The following is a 13893-nucleotide window of genomic DNA, read 5'->3' on the forward strand; positions in this document are numbered from 1 at the left end:
GGAAGGGAGAGCTGCATCGCCTGCCAAGATAGGAAAGAAGCCAACATACAAAATCCCAACACTGATTAATCAAACAGGTAATAAAGAAGCTTTCAGTGAACAGCCTGAACAGGAGGCAGGGGCAGGAAACAGAAGTGAGAACACCGCTATTTTTCATTGTTAGCATTTACCTGTGTGTACGTGTTCCTATGATAAAGACGAACTCACACTCCTGAGCTCTGGCATAAAAATAGGTAAGCCAGGTTAGGTGAAACAAAACTCTGATCTCAATATAGAGAAACAGTCTTATTTCTGCTTCTTCGCTAAAACAGTTCCCTGTTCAAAATAACAATTCGTCAGGGTGCCTGGGTGCTCAGTGGGTTAAGCCTCTGCCTTCGGCTCAGGTCGTGATCTCGAGGTTCTGGGATCGAGCCCCACATCGGGCTCTCTGCTCAGCAGGGGAGCCTGCGTCTTCCTTTCTCTCTCTCTCTCTCTCTCTCTCTCTCTCCCTGCCTACCTCTCTGCCTACTTGTGATCTCTGTCTGTCAAATAAATAAATAAAATCTTTAAAAAACAAACAAAACAAAATAGTGATTCGTAAGACACATTTAAAAGAGCTGTTTCTCACATACATCTTCCACCTATAATACCTGGTTAAACTCTGACTCCAGAGTCTTCCTGAAGCCATCCATACACTATCATAGCATCAGGATGACAGGTTTAGACGTTACTTCTTGAAGACTATTATTTTTATAATAAACTATCTTAAAATTATAAATATATAAATACAATAATATAAGTTAAAGAACATAATAAATATTAAAATAATCAAATAAATTCCATAATAAATTAAGTCAATGCTATTAATTCAACTTTCTACATTGGTGGATCAAATAAAAAAGAAGATCTATCCCTCACCAGGAAAATTAAATTAACTATGGCTACAATTGGGAAATTTAAAAATAAAAATTTTTAAAGATTTTATTTATTTATTTTTTGACAGTGAGAGACAGAGATCACAAGTAGGCAGAGCAGCAGGCAGAGAGAGTTGGGGAAGCAGGCTTCCCGCTGAGCAGAGAGCCAGATGAGGAGGTTCCATCCCAGGACCCTAAGATGTGACCTGAGCCGAAGGCAGAAGCCTAACCCACTGAGCCACCCAGGCACTCCAAAAATAAAATTTTTAAACATACATTTACTTCATTCATATATTGCTCCACCCTTCCAGCCTCACTATGAAGATCCTCTTATCCCATTTTCCCCACTCAGAAAAGCTTTAATCCTAATGCTGGAAAATAAAAATGGATCAACTTAGTAGTACCCTTTAGTTTTAAATTCCCTTCCAGCATATACAATTAGGTAAGTTCCCACTGTTTGTTTCATTGTTATTATGTACAAGTTTACCTGAAAAACTGTTAAGAAAGGCTGAGGGACTGTGGTTTTGCAATTCGTATCTTTAATTATCTGCATATAATTAAACTTTCAAATCTCCTATGCACACCAGCAAAGCCCCCAATTCCACCTGGCAGCCGTGAGCTCCTTCTGCCCCTACTGCACCAGCAGGGTGACCCTACAGAGAGCCTCCCCCATCGATTACAACAAAGAACAGTGGCTTCTGGTTCATGCTCTCTGAATGGGATTCACCTACATGGTGAGCACTTAGAAGGCCTACCGGGAAGGAGACAAGACAGACATGGTCACCTAGCATACTCAAATATGCTCCAATAAACAGAGCTCATTGCTTGACCAGAAGAGCCACCCAAAGTGAGTCACTAACAAATTATATTTATTTAACTCAGGTCGTGAAGACGAGCATGTCAATTTTCAAACTTGACTGCAACTGCATGCTGATAGATTAAGCCCAGAAACAGCTACATCTGAGCACTGTGTAAATCAGATAGATTATTAAGGCAGCACCTTGCTTAAACCTTCTGCCCTGGATTAACTGGCGTACAGAATGCCCTGATATGAGTAAAATCCCCATTACAAACCAGGGTATACCTGTACACAGTAAACATTTCATAGTTCAGCGGGAAGAGCTAAGCATGTCAACCTCCTATCGACTATGGTGGATTTGTCCCAGGGATGGCAAAATATACATACAGGTCCCGTCCTTGTCCAGCCAGACTCCAAATGCATCTTCCCGGGGGTACACCTGGTGTGATAAGGTGAATACAGACATGTGCTTAGGTTGGAGCCAAAGGAAACCCAGCACCTCATGTCACACAGAAGAGAGAAACTGCTTCTCTGAGGCCAGAATGTAGCTTAATCTTCTTGTATCCTCCGGGGAGCGGGGGGAACCTATCCAAATTCTATTTCTCAAGACCTCGCAGAAAGGTCCTCTTCATAACAAAATCTGTGTAAACTTCAGCCTTAGTTCTTTCAATGACCTAGATCTTTCTTTCCATACTTGGCTGAAACACACACAGCGAAAGAGATATCCAGGTGCACACATTGCCTTTACTGCCAGATGGTGGACTCCCAGCAGGCACAATCCATAATTCATCTCGGCCCGTGGTGGCGAGTCCACACAGCACCCAGCACTCGACAGAGATGCCATGAACACCTACCGACTGCATATGTGTTTTCAACTCTTAACTGTGAACCAAAAATCAAAAAACACTGTTCCTGGCCTCACAAGTCAGACTAGTAAGGAAATGGAAGGGTACTGAGTAGCATGCAAGGGCTGGACAGTAAGAATACAGTTAAGTAAGTCAGCGTACGAGGCACACAATGTCGTCATCCACACGCCCAGCGCCCACCGCTTTCAAAGCCCTCACAAAACCATATTCTCACAGATCCTTACAACAACTCTGAAAGAAAGGAATTATTATTTCAGTTTAACCATGAGTGATCTAATGACTTGAATGACTCGCGCAGGACCACACCAGCTAGTTAAATGGTGGAGCTAGAACTTCTTATAACAAGCAAATGGGGACAAAAGGAACAGAAATGGGAGAGGACCACACCCCCGGAAATACAGCCCAGTCCTCTCCTGCAGCCATCACTAGGATACCACAATGGGTGAACACAAATCCACCAACTCACCTTTTTGTGAAGAATTCATAAGGAAGAGAAAAAAGATTTGCAATGATTTTTCATTGGCTTTCACCCCAAATTAGTCATATTTTCTCACTAGTGTTAGTGCACAGATCCTTAACTGTGTTAAGTATGCAGATAGAACACAATCTCAATGTCATACACCCAACAGATAGGAAAATCAATGGCTCTTGTCCAGTGGATTAGTGTCACCTCTGCCCAATTAACTCCTTCGTTCTTGCACCTCCAAGTACAAGAAATACATGGCAGGTGTTAAACCATCACCCAGAGCAAGGCGGCTGTTAACCGTTGAAGGTGAAAAGGACACCACCACCCTCCTGTTGACAGCACCAGCCTCACACAGGGGCAGTTAACTCTGTTACGCAGAAAGAGTGACTAAAAAGGCCGAGAGCACGACACGCTGGTTAGAGCATCTAACCAAACCTCCCAGCCTGGGCAGAGCCGCCCTGGTGCCCGTGCCCGTGCCCGTGCCGGCGTGTAGCACGCTGCCAGGAGAGGAGAGTGAGGGCGCCCAAGAGAACAGACACGCTCGGGGAGGGACACAGGCTACTGGGAACCGTGTCCACCTTAACGCATTCCCACTGGGACACGGGAGACAGAATTCACAGTTTGAATAGTGTCCCTTGGCAGCAAGCGGAGAAAATGACAAAGCGAGCTCTGAACCCACGGGGAGCAGGCTCAAGACCACAGACAATGAGACAGAAAGTGCAACGAGCCCCAGCTCACCTCGCTGTTGTGGCCCCGCAGGTTGAAGTTTATTCTCTGCGGCGTGTTTCTGTCCCGGCGGCAATGGCTCGAGGTGAAGGTCACCCCGACGACGCCACGGCCGTTACCTGTGGCCAGCCAGCCCTCCTCATAGTAGCGCCTCCGGCACACCGGCTTCTCCTTCTCACTCTTGGGAACACGCCCCTTCCAGGATAGGCAGAGGATGTTGGAGTCACTGCAAAGGACAGGCCCATGTTCCACTGCTGCATACATACTTTTTCTCAGTGAACCGTTTTATTTAAAAAGTAATGCTGAATGCCAAAAAACTCAAACTAATTCTTTTCATGGATCAACTGACTGATGTGATTTTGTGGTTGGCTTGCGCTGTTTTCCCCGACCCCTTTTAATGAAGACCGACCTGGATCTAATTACAAGGTATTTTATAAAGATCCACCCAAATGCATAGTGAAAAAATCCCTCTAGAAAAGATGATGGCAGTCTGCTAGGAAAAGGTAATGCTTAAAAACAACACGTGTCCATTTTTATTTTCAAGTCCTTAGAGGAAGAGCCACATTACCACGTGCTGATCAAGAAACGGGGTTTTCTTCTTTTCACTCAACTTGGTTATTCTCATTCAGCCTGAGATTCCAGTTTAGTGTAATATGATTCCAGAGACAAAGGGTTGCAAATACATAGATTTCAAGTAACTTAAGGCTTTAAAGAATCCCTCGAGCTGGAATTTTCTCTTCAAAAGTTCAGATGCAGAGACAGAACACATGGGATCATCTTCCTTCTGAAGCCACCCTCTAGCACGTTTTCTCGACTAGACCAATTTCTGTTGCTGAAGCTGAAAAAGATTGCATAAAGGGGAAAAAAGGCACACAAACCGTGCAAAACAGATCAGAGTTTGTGCAGACAGCAGTCCAAGTTCAGGAAGGAAAAAAGACTCTCCCCACTGTCCTGAACCAGAAACGTCCCCCCTCAGGGCCCAGCCTGGCTTCCCGGCAGGCAGGTTGCTGTGTCCTCGCAGAGAGCTGGGCTCCATCTGACCGGCCCGCCACAGACCGATGCGCTCCTCGGTGCCATAAAGGTGGAGAGAGAAAACCACTTCACTCGGAGCCAGAAGGTTCTAAAGCTCTTGAGTGTTCGCTTTGGGTGAATCCTAAATCTTCTGGTTGACAAAACCGAGAGTCACTACAGGATTCTGTCTCTTTACCCCGTCTCCTTCCTCCCTCCCCTTCTGGCTTCTCCCCTTTCCGCTCCTAAAGATCATCTATTTCTCCAGCTTGAAAAAAAAGACTCATCTCAGAATTAAGTCCATCAAGTAGAGAAAGCGCAGACAAGAGTCAAGGTCTCCCGCACTCGATCCCTAGAGAGTCAGCCTGTCCCGCTGACGGGCGCTCTCTGGCTCACATTCAGAGATGCGTGCAAATGCCACGGGTGCAGTCCAAGGAAAAGAAGCTTTGCTTGGATGTTCCTGGATACTTACTTTGTAAATACTGGTTTCAGTTGCTACTTTAAAATATTATCCTATAGATACGGGAATGGAAAAGGAAAATAATAAATTAAAACTTCGAGAACACAGTTAACTGAAAAAGGCAAAGGAACCAGTTCATCGTTCAGATTTGTCCCATCATACCTGACCTTGCTTTCCTGAAGTCACACACAGCCAGAATTACTTCTCAGTCCAGAGTTTTGAAGTCTGTCCAAATTACCAAAAACACTGGAAAATAAAGTGCAAAGCCCACTGCATGACGCTGCCTGCGCCGCTCGACACCACACTTCTCCCCCAGCCACCTTCTCACTTAGTTCCTTCTTTAAGCTGCAGAGGTATTTTTGAGGCTTGAACCGTGAAAGTTTTTTTTTCTTCTTTTTGCAAACTTTCTTTACCCGTGAAGACCATGTGGAAAACTGACCATCAGTAACATATTTTTCTCCCCGGGCTCCTGGGCCCAGTAGTGTCAAGTTGATCCATCTGATTCTTAAATTAATTTTCATCAGTTGTAAAACTCTTCAAGTGTGCACAAGAATGAGCCTGTCTTCTGGTGTAAGTGTGTGTGTGTACAAAGAAGGTTTCAGATATACACAGACATATGCTCTTCGATGGGCACCAAAGCGTCCGCCTTCCCAGTCATTTCAGGAACCATCTGAGTAATCACAGCTTGAAGGCCCTGGAGCCTCACGAATCTGTAAAACAAAATACGATATAAAAAAAAGAACTTCAACACCCTGATGAAGAAAGGTTCTAACTGAATAACTGCTGTAACTGAAACTGGGGGACCCCATCTTTACACTCAGACACACACACTCACCAAACAGAGCTACTGATTGCTCAAATTCAAATAGGAAAGTGGTGCACCTAGCCCACTCAGAGCCAATGGACAACAAAGGGAGTCTGAATGCCATGTAGCACTTATTCAATCTGCCAGCAGTGGGACATATCTGAATAAAATCATCCCCCCCACTCTCCCAGACCGTGCCATCCTTTCTAAGACTCGTCCCGCATGTGTCAACTCTGTCCCTCTGGAGGCCATCATCCTAATTAAGTGGGCAACCTCGAAAAGGAGACTCAAGAGGCTCAGGCAAGTTACCTGACTGGCTTTTTCATTATAGGTAAAAGCTGTTGCCTGAAGACACAAGAAGCAAGGGCCTTTAAGAACGCCTCCATCCCTGAGTGCTGGCACATCAGAGCAAAGAAGAGCTATTTTCATAGCTTATAAGCTGTCTACTAGTGATAAAGTCCTGGAGAATCTACCTCCAGCAAATCCTCGCTCTCTCTTCCTTCCTACTGCCATCAGTCCAGGCCTGCATCCCACCCACAAAAACACTGGACAATGCCACACCATCCCACACTATCCCACCTTCCAGAGGGCCCTCAGGGTGACCTTTTTAAGTTTCAAGGCTACTTGAAGAACCTACACTGTTCTCCCCTGGCCCAGGAAGTCCCCTAGAGGACAGTTAAACAGTCTCGCTCCACCAAAAACACCCGCCACTGAAAGTCTATGCATTTCTGACCAGTTCCATGGAGATGTTGATGCTACTGGTCTGGGGACCAGGTTTTGAGAACCTCCAGTCTATGGGATCAAACCCCAGCAAGACCCTTCTCCTCTTCTCTGGCCACAGCCTCTGGGTCCAGCCCTGCCTGTGTCACACTGTTGCATCTGGACATTCCCTGCCCTGGAAAGTACTGTGTCGTTCCTCTCTTTCATGTCTCCACTCCCTGCCAAGCCCCCACACACTTCCTTTAAGAGCCGCCTGCAATAACAACTGCTCGGCAAAGCCTCGCAGAGCACCTGGGACTACCTTCCATAATAGCACTCAATCCCTGCATTCGAACACTCTTCTCTAGGCTCCTAGGGGCGGGGAACCTGTCTTTCTCATTGCTGGCGTAGAATTCAGTGTAAAGTAGGTATTCAAGTCCAAGTTTACAGGAGGCGGGCAGGAGCAAGGCAGCAGCTACATGTAGTTTCCCTGAGATACTCTAACTCAGATGAGTCATGGTATATATGTTTTGTATGAGCCTATAAATCAAAACCACTAAATTCTCTCAGGAATTCTCTCAAGGAAGCACTTGTACCTGTGGGAGGGGGAGTAAAAACAAATGCTATAAAATTCAAAGTCACACCACGTTCTTCTTTCTCAAATGCTGATACCACTGTATAACATAGCCTTAGTCCCTATTCTGACTTGGGGCAGTCACACATGGGAAAAGCAGACACAACTTCTCAAGACCCAGCTATATACACACAGGTTTTAAACTATTTAATAGGAGAATCCATGATTATTAAAGCATCCACATTATGTATGACAGGGTAAACTGTCCATTCCGCTGAAATCCTCCCAGGGGATCCATAATGTCAAAAATATTTTCATAATAACACTAAGACATTATTTGCCTTCTTCATTGTACTGACAGTTGTATCAATGGTGCGAAAGCAACAGTGGGTCAGACTCAGCTCGTTAGTGCCAGGGAAGGCACTGGTACCAAAAGGTACCAGTACTCACGGGGTTTTGTAAAAATGTCAGTTTCACTTCACAATATTCTTGATGCAGGAGCACTTGGGTGGTTAAGTCAGTTAAGTGACCAAATCTTGATTTTGGCTCAGGTCACGATTTCAGGGTCCTGCGATCAAGCCCCAAGCAGGGCTCTGTGCTCAACCGGGAGTCTGCTTGAGAGTCTCTCCCTCACTCCCTCTACCCCTCCCTCTTGTGCTTTCTCTCTCTCTAAAATAAATAAATAAATCCTTTTTTTTTTAAAGAAAGAGAAAATAAATCTTTTTTAAAAAAGAATATTATTGATGCAGTACATATTATTAATTTTATTAAGTCTCAACCATTAGCACATGGTTGGTTAATAGTCTGTGTTTCAAACCACCCAGCACACAGGACGCATCCCTGCTCACTCGTGAAGTGCAAGGGTGACCCGGGAGAAGCACCTGTGCTGTCGTGCAAATTACAAGCTGAGCTGAGGTTTGTTCCATGTTTACTGAGAAGAATGAATGACAAATTAGGGTAATCCAGGCTTGGGTCTTCGGCAGACATTTTCTCGAACATGAACAAAGGGAGCATGTCCTTTTAAGGAAAAAACTGACAGGATTTGCTACCTATTAACAAAAGTTGAGTGCTCAAGTTAAAACCAGAACTTTGGGAAAACCAGTGTCTATCACCATGAGCTTGACAGCTCCCTAAGATTTAAAGATATTCTGCATGCAACTGAAGGTAAACATTAACAAATGTGCATTTTTTTATATTACATGTCATATCTCATAGTGTGTATCTGGAAGATACACATAACTTGGTGGACCAATATTTTCCAAGTGACCAATCCATAAGGCTACAAGTTACACTTGAGTAAAAGGGCCACTGAGGTGCAAGAAAGACAAAAAAATTTTGATCTAACCAAGTATGAAAAACTCACCAATAACATTTAAAATTCCCTATTGCTACTAACCTTTAAGAAAATGTCACTTGTTAAGTTTTAATATAGTATAAAAAATCCATGATTATCTGAAAAGATTATTAGAATACTTCTTCCTTTTCCAACTACATATCTGTGTGATCAGATTTTCTTCATATATTTTAGCACAAACAGCATGCTGCCACAGCCTGTGGAAGCAGATCCAAGGGGCCGGCTATCTTTTACTAAGTCAGATGTTAAAGTTATTTTGTAAAGATGTAAAATAATGCCAATCTTCTTGGTTTTAATGTTTTTAGTGAGAAAATGTGTTTTTTTTCCCCATAGGAAACATATTTAAAAGGTTTAGTGGGCTTATTATTTTTAACTGAATCAATAACTGTTAAAAATTTCTGTTTTATTCCTAGTACAGTAAATATCAACAGCTAACATGCACATCAGCCAAAGCCCTGTGGGTCTTCTACAGTTTTAGGACTATGAAGGGTCCCTGAGACCAAAAAATTTGAAAACCACTGATATATGCTAACTCTCCAAAATGTAAGCCTTCAATAACTATTATACTAAAGTATGTAGGATAAATTCCTATAGTAAAAGCATAGACAAAAGTGTTTCATTTTTTATATGTGGCTATGGTTTATAACCCAACTTTTAAAATTATAAAGCACTATATAGGCTAAACAAGTAAGGCAGGTATATTAAGAAAAAATGACATATGGGCGCCTGGGTGGCTCAGTGGGTTAAGGCCTCTGCCATCGGCTCACGTCATGGTCCCAGGGTCCTGGGATCGAGCCCCACATCGGGCTCTCTGTTCAGCAGGGAGCCTGCTTCCCTTCCTCTCTCTCTGCCTACTTGTGATCTCTGTCTGCTAAATAAATAAATAAAAATCTTTAAATAAAAAATTTAAAAATTTTAAAAAGAAAAAGAAAAAATGACATAGTACTTTATGATGACTCAGATGAATAATGGATACAGAAGTCAGCAACAAAATACCAGTATCCCGGGCACTGAAAGGCTGGCCCCTATTCTAGCGTGACCATGGACAGCAATCAGTGACACGGCACACTTCCCTTCCTTCAGCTCCGTGTACTCAGGAGGATGAGAAACTGAAGATATAACTGATCGGCTTCGGAGAGCAGTTCACTATCAGCGCAACACTCCTAAGTAAAAGGGTTCTGGTATAGAAAAGTTAAAAAGCAACTATACACCTGAAAGCAGGGACTTCAACAGTATTTTATACCCACGTTCATGGCAGCATTATTCACAACGGGCCAAAGGTGGAGGCCACCCCAGTGTCGACAGCCAGATGGAAAGTGTAAGTGAAATGTGGTCTACACATACAGGGGACTCTGACTCAGCCTTCAGAACAAAGAACCTACAGGCACCTGGGTGCCGCTGTCGGTTAAGCGTCCGACTCTCGGTTTCAGCTCAGGTCATGATCAGCGTCCTGGACTGAGGCCCTCACAAGATTCTCTCCTTTTGCCCCTCCCCACCCCTCACATGTGCACATGCTCTCTTAAAAAACAAAACAAAATGAACAAACAAAACAAAACCCAAGAAGAAGAAAAAACATTCTGTTGGACACGTGCTACAACAGGGATGAACCGTAAAGACATTCTGCTCAATGAAATCACAAGGCAGTCACATAATCACAAATCTTGTAAGCTCACTTTTATGAAGCACCTGGAAGAGTTAAATTCAGAGACTGAAAGTAGAATGGTAGCTGCCAGGGGCTGGGGGTGAGCGGCCTAGGGAGCTGTTATTTCATGGGGACAGCATTCCAGTCTGGGATGATGAAAACATTTTTGGAGATGGGCAGTGGCAATGGCTGCAAAATAATGTGAATATTCTTAAGGCCATTGGGTTGCCTATTCTAAAAGTGATTAAAATGGTAAGTTTTGTTATGTATATTTCACCTTAATTTTTTTTTTAAGATTTTATTTATTTATTTGAGAGAGAGAGAGCATGAGAGTAGAGAGGTCAGCAGAAGAAGCAGACTCCCTGCTAAGCAGGGAGCCCGATGTGGGACTCAATCCCGGGACTCCAGGATCATGACCTGTACCGAAGGCAGTTGCTCAACCAACTGAGCCACCCAGGCGTCCCTCACCTTAATTTTAAAATCGAGTAAATTAAGAAAAGCAATTATACCTAAAAAAAGTATTTCAATAATGGACTGAAAGTAAATACTCATAAATCTGACATTATGGTATTTTTTACCCTAAACACTATAATACAGGCCCAGGCCTGTTTTTGGTAATTAGAGCTTATTTTCAGACTATTCTTATAAACCACTGAAAAAGCAAGCCCTGCTTTTTGGAGATTACGGTCTTACATAGTAGGTGGGTCTGACTGACTTCATAACCTGACAGGGGTGAAAGAGTCAGTAAACTTTTAAGATGTTTCCCAATCTGACTCTCCATACCACCCAGTTCTTGATGGCAAATCAGGAGCCCCAGATTCGGAAAAGTACAATGTAGGGACAGGATGGTACACTGTTCAGAAGAGGAAACCTTGCAGAACTAGACACTCCCAGATTAACCAACCAACAAATCTTAACTAAGTAGTAGGCAAAAGGCCCCTGTGCTGCATTCTCTGCCTCCCTTGTCTGTAATTAGATACTTTATTTTCTAATTAGAATTATTTCACTATATTTTGTTCTGATTCCTACTTTCCACCAACATGCATAAAATTCACTAGTGGGAGACGTGGGGAGAAAAATACATCTTTGGTTTATTTTTAATCACTTGAATTAATATTAGAGATCAGAGATAAAATAAATTAGGAAAGATTTTTTTCATTTCCACGATTAATAGAAATACATTCACTGAAAGTTGTAAGAATGCAACCACTTTGGGATAGTAGCTAGGACCACCACAGATATGAGTACCCCGCGACCAGGTAGCCCACTCTGGAATGTGTGCACCAGACACAGGGCTGGGCTCCCTGGGACTCCCTGCTGGAGGTGTGGCATCCTGTGCAAGAGCCAAAACAATGACACCAACCTGAATGGAGCGAGTGCCTCAGATTCAAACAGCAGAATTGTATACAGCACTGTAATGAACACAATACAGAATATGATTTTACAGAATTTTACAGATTTTACAGAATTTCACAAAAATAATGTTGAGCAAAGGGATCCCATGAAAAAATACCTACAATAGGAATCCATAAAGTTCAAAATAGGCCAAACTAATTTTACCAGTTAAGACTGCAGACAAAGACAAGCGGAGAAGGACAACTATCATACGATCTCCCTGATATGAGGAAGTGGTGATGCAACATGGGGGCTTAAGTGGGTACGAGAAGAATAAATGAAAGAAGATGGGATTGGGAGGGAGACAAACCATAAGTGACTCTTAATCTCACAAAACAAATTGAGGGTTGCTGGGGGGAGGGGATTTGGGAGAAGAGAGTGGGGTTATGGACATTGGGGAGGGTATGTGCTTTGGTGAGTGCTGTGAAGTGTGTAAACCTGGTGATTCACAGACCTGTACCCCTGGGGATAAAAATATATGTTTATAAAAAATAAAAAATTATACTTAAAATAAATTAAAAAAAAAAAAAGACTGCAGACAAAGATAATAAAACTAGAATTTTAAAGGCAAGGAAAAGATAACACAAAGCAGCACAGTGGTGACCTTGGGCTGCAGACTATGAATGGGAAGGGGCACACACACGCGGTGTTGCCGGGGTACTGGCAATACCCCATGTTTTCATCTGGGTGGTGATTACAGGGTGCTAACTCTCTGACTATACTTTACTACCTATATGTCAAACATATTCAACATGTATGATATCTCAAAATAAACAGGTTTAATAAACTATGAAACTAAATTATGCCCCAATCCTTTGGGATTTTTAGAAAACTTAAATCAACTAGTAAGAATTTTAAAAATTATTATATCCAACCTTAACAAGTACTCTCCTAATCTAGAAAATCCCAATAAAGTTCCAAAGACACAAAACTAAGGAGGCATCCACAAAGAAAATGCATGTAAAGAGTAATGAATGGAGATGGAATTTTAGAATAAAGCTCTTTTCTTTCTAAAGAATAAAAATTTAATAGAATGGTTAAGCAGAAGACTGAGATGAGAAGCAAACAGTCAATTTCAGGAAAAAAATATACAGATGTTAAATGAATACAAAGCAGAGAGAGAAAAAAAAAACCACCATAGAAACTTTTGAATAAAAATGTTCCAAACACCCTCAAGTTGTCTGGAGGTGGAGTGAAGCAAAGGAAAGGAAAATGAGTATTATCCGACCTGGTGATGGGAATAAACCCACCCCAATTTCCCCCTTTTTGCTGTCCCTCATCTACTGTGTGGGACTCAGCTCTTCGGCCAGGCAGCTCTCCCCATGCCCAGGCCTCCCCTGACTGCCCCCTTCCACAGCTGGCAACAGACCCTGAACTCTACATTTCTTCTTAACTAAAGTAACTACAACAACCTGCCTCTAATTACAGTCACTCTGTTCCCTGGGGAATTTTCCACAACCCACAAATACCCACCTAGCCCAAAGCAGTTCTAACTGGTTCCTAATTAGTTTCAATAGCTGCCTAGAGGCTAGCTCAAATTTGCCATGCAAGACTGCCTTTTAAGGCAGGGGTACTCCGAGTAGGGACTTGTCCTTCAGCTACCTACAGACGAACAACCATACACGTGAAAACACAACACCCCTGCAAGGATAGCGGAGTTCAGTCATGATCTAATGCATTTACTGTGTTCTCATTCACCAGCCCAGAATTCTTAAAGCGTGCTAGTGAGATAATGAAGCTGTGTGTGCGTGATTATGCCCAGGCTTATGCAAAAGATGCGTGCTTACTACAAGCATGTTCATATCCAATCATTTTCCCATTGACTTGCGCCGTCAATTTCAGAGACGCATTCCTCAAAGGGCTTCAGTCTCGCTCTGAACGACACCATCTCCTGCACATGTAGTGCAGACACCAAAGCGCTATGCAGACTCGCATGGCAAGGCTCTTTTCTGCCTGTGGTAGAGCTATCTTTCTGTGTCAGTCATCAGATCTACTAAAAAACAAACTCCTACACTCCAACTTTTATCCAGTACCCACCAGCACTGCATTCAAGTAAATGTTCAATAAGGTACTTCATATGCTACAGAGCCTCAGTTTTCTAAGAAAAAGGGAAGTAAATGCTAACTGATGAAGTTCTCTGTACAGACCCTGGTTCTCTGCACCAGCCACTCGGAATCTGGGTCTTCTGAAAGCCTACGGCAGACAG

At 43.0% G+C, this 13893-nt stretch overlaps 1 protein-coding gene across 5 annotated transcripts in view; it reads right to left on the reverse strand.

Annotated features, from left to right (window-relative positions):
• The window catches only part of TULP4 (TUB like protein 4), a 232007-nt gene that overhangs the window by 166227 nt on the left and 51887 nt on the right, over positions 1-13893 (reverse strand). For 2 of the 5 annotated variants that reach the window (XM_059176650.1, XM_059176651.1), the window contains one exon: positions 3763-5928. In XM_059176650.1, the coding sequence (XP_059032633.1) occupies positions 3763-4014 (252 nt within the window). In that variant the 5' untranslated portion in view covers positions 4015-5928. Of the gene's footprint in view, positions 1-3762; positions 5929-11655; positions 11674-13893 lie in introns of those variants that run through there. The other 3 variants (XM_059176654.1, XM_059176653.1, XM_059176652.1) reach the window with 3 other exon arrangements.

Source organism: Mustela lutreola, chromosome 6 (genome assembly GCF_030435805.1).
Source record: "Mustela lutreola isolate mMusLut2 chromosome 6, mMusLut2.pri, whole genome shotgun sequence".
Classification (NCBI taxonomy): Eukaryota; Metazoa; Chordata; class Mammalia; order Carnivora; family Mustelidae; genus Mustela; species Mustela lutreola.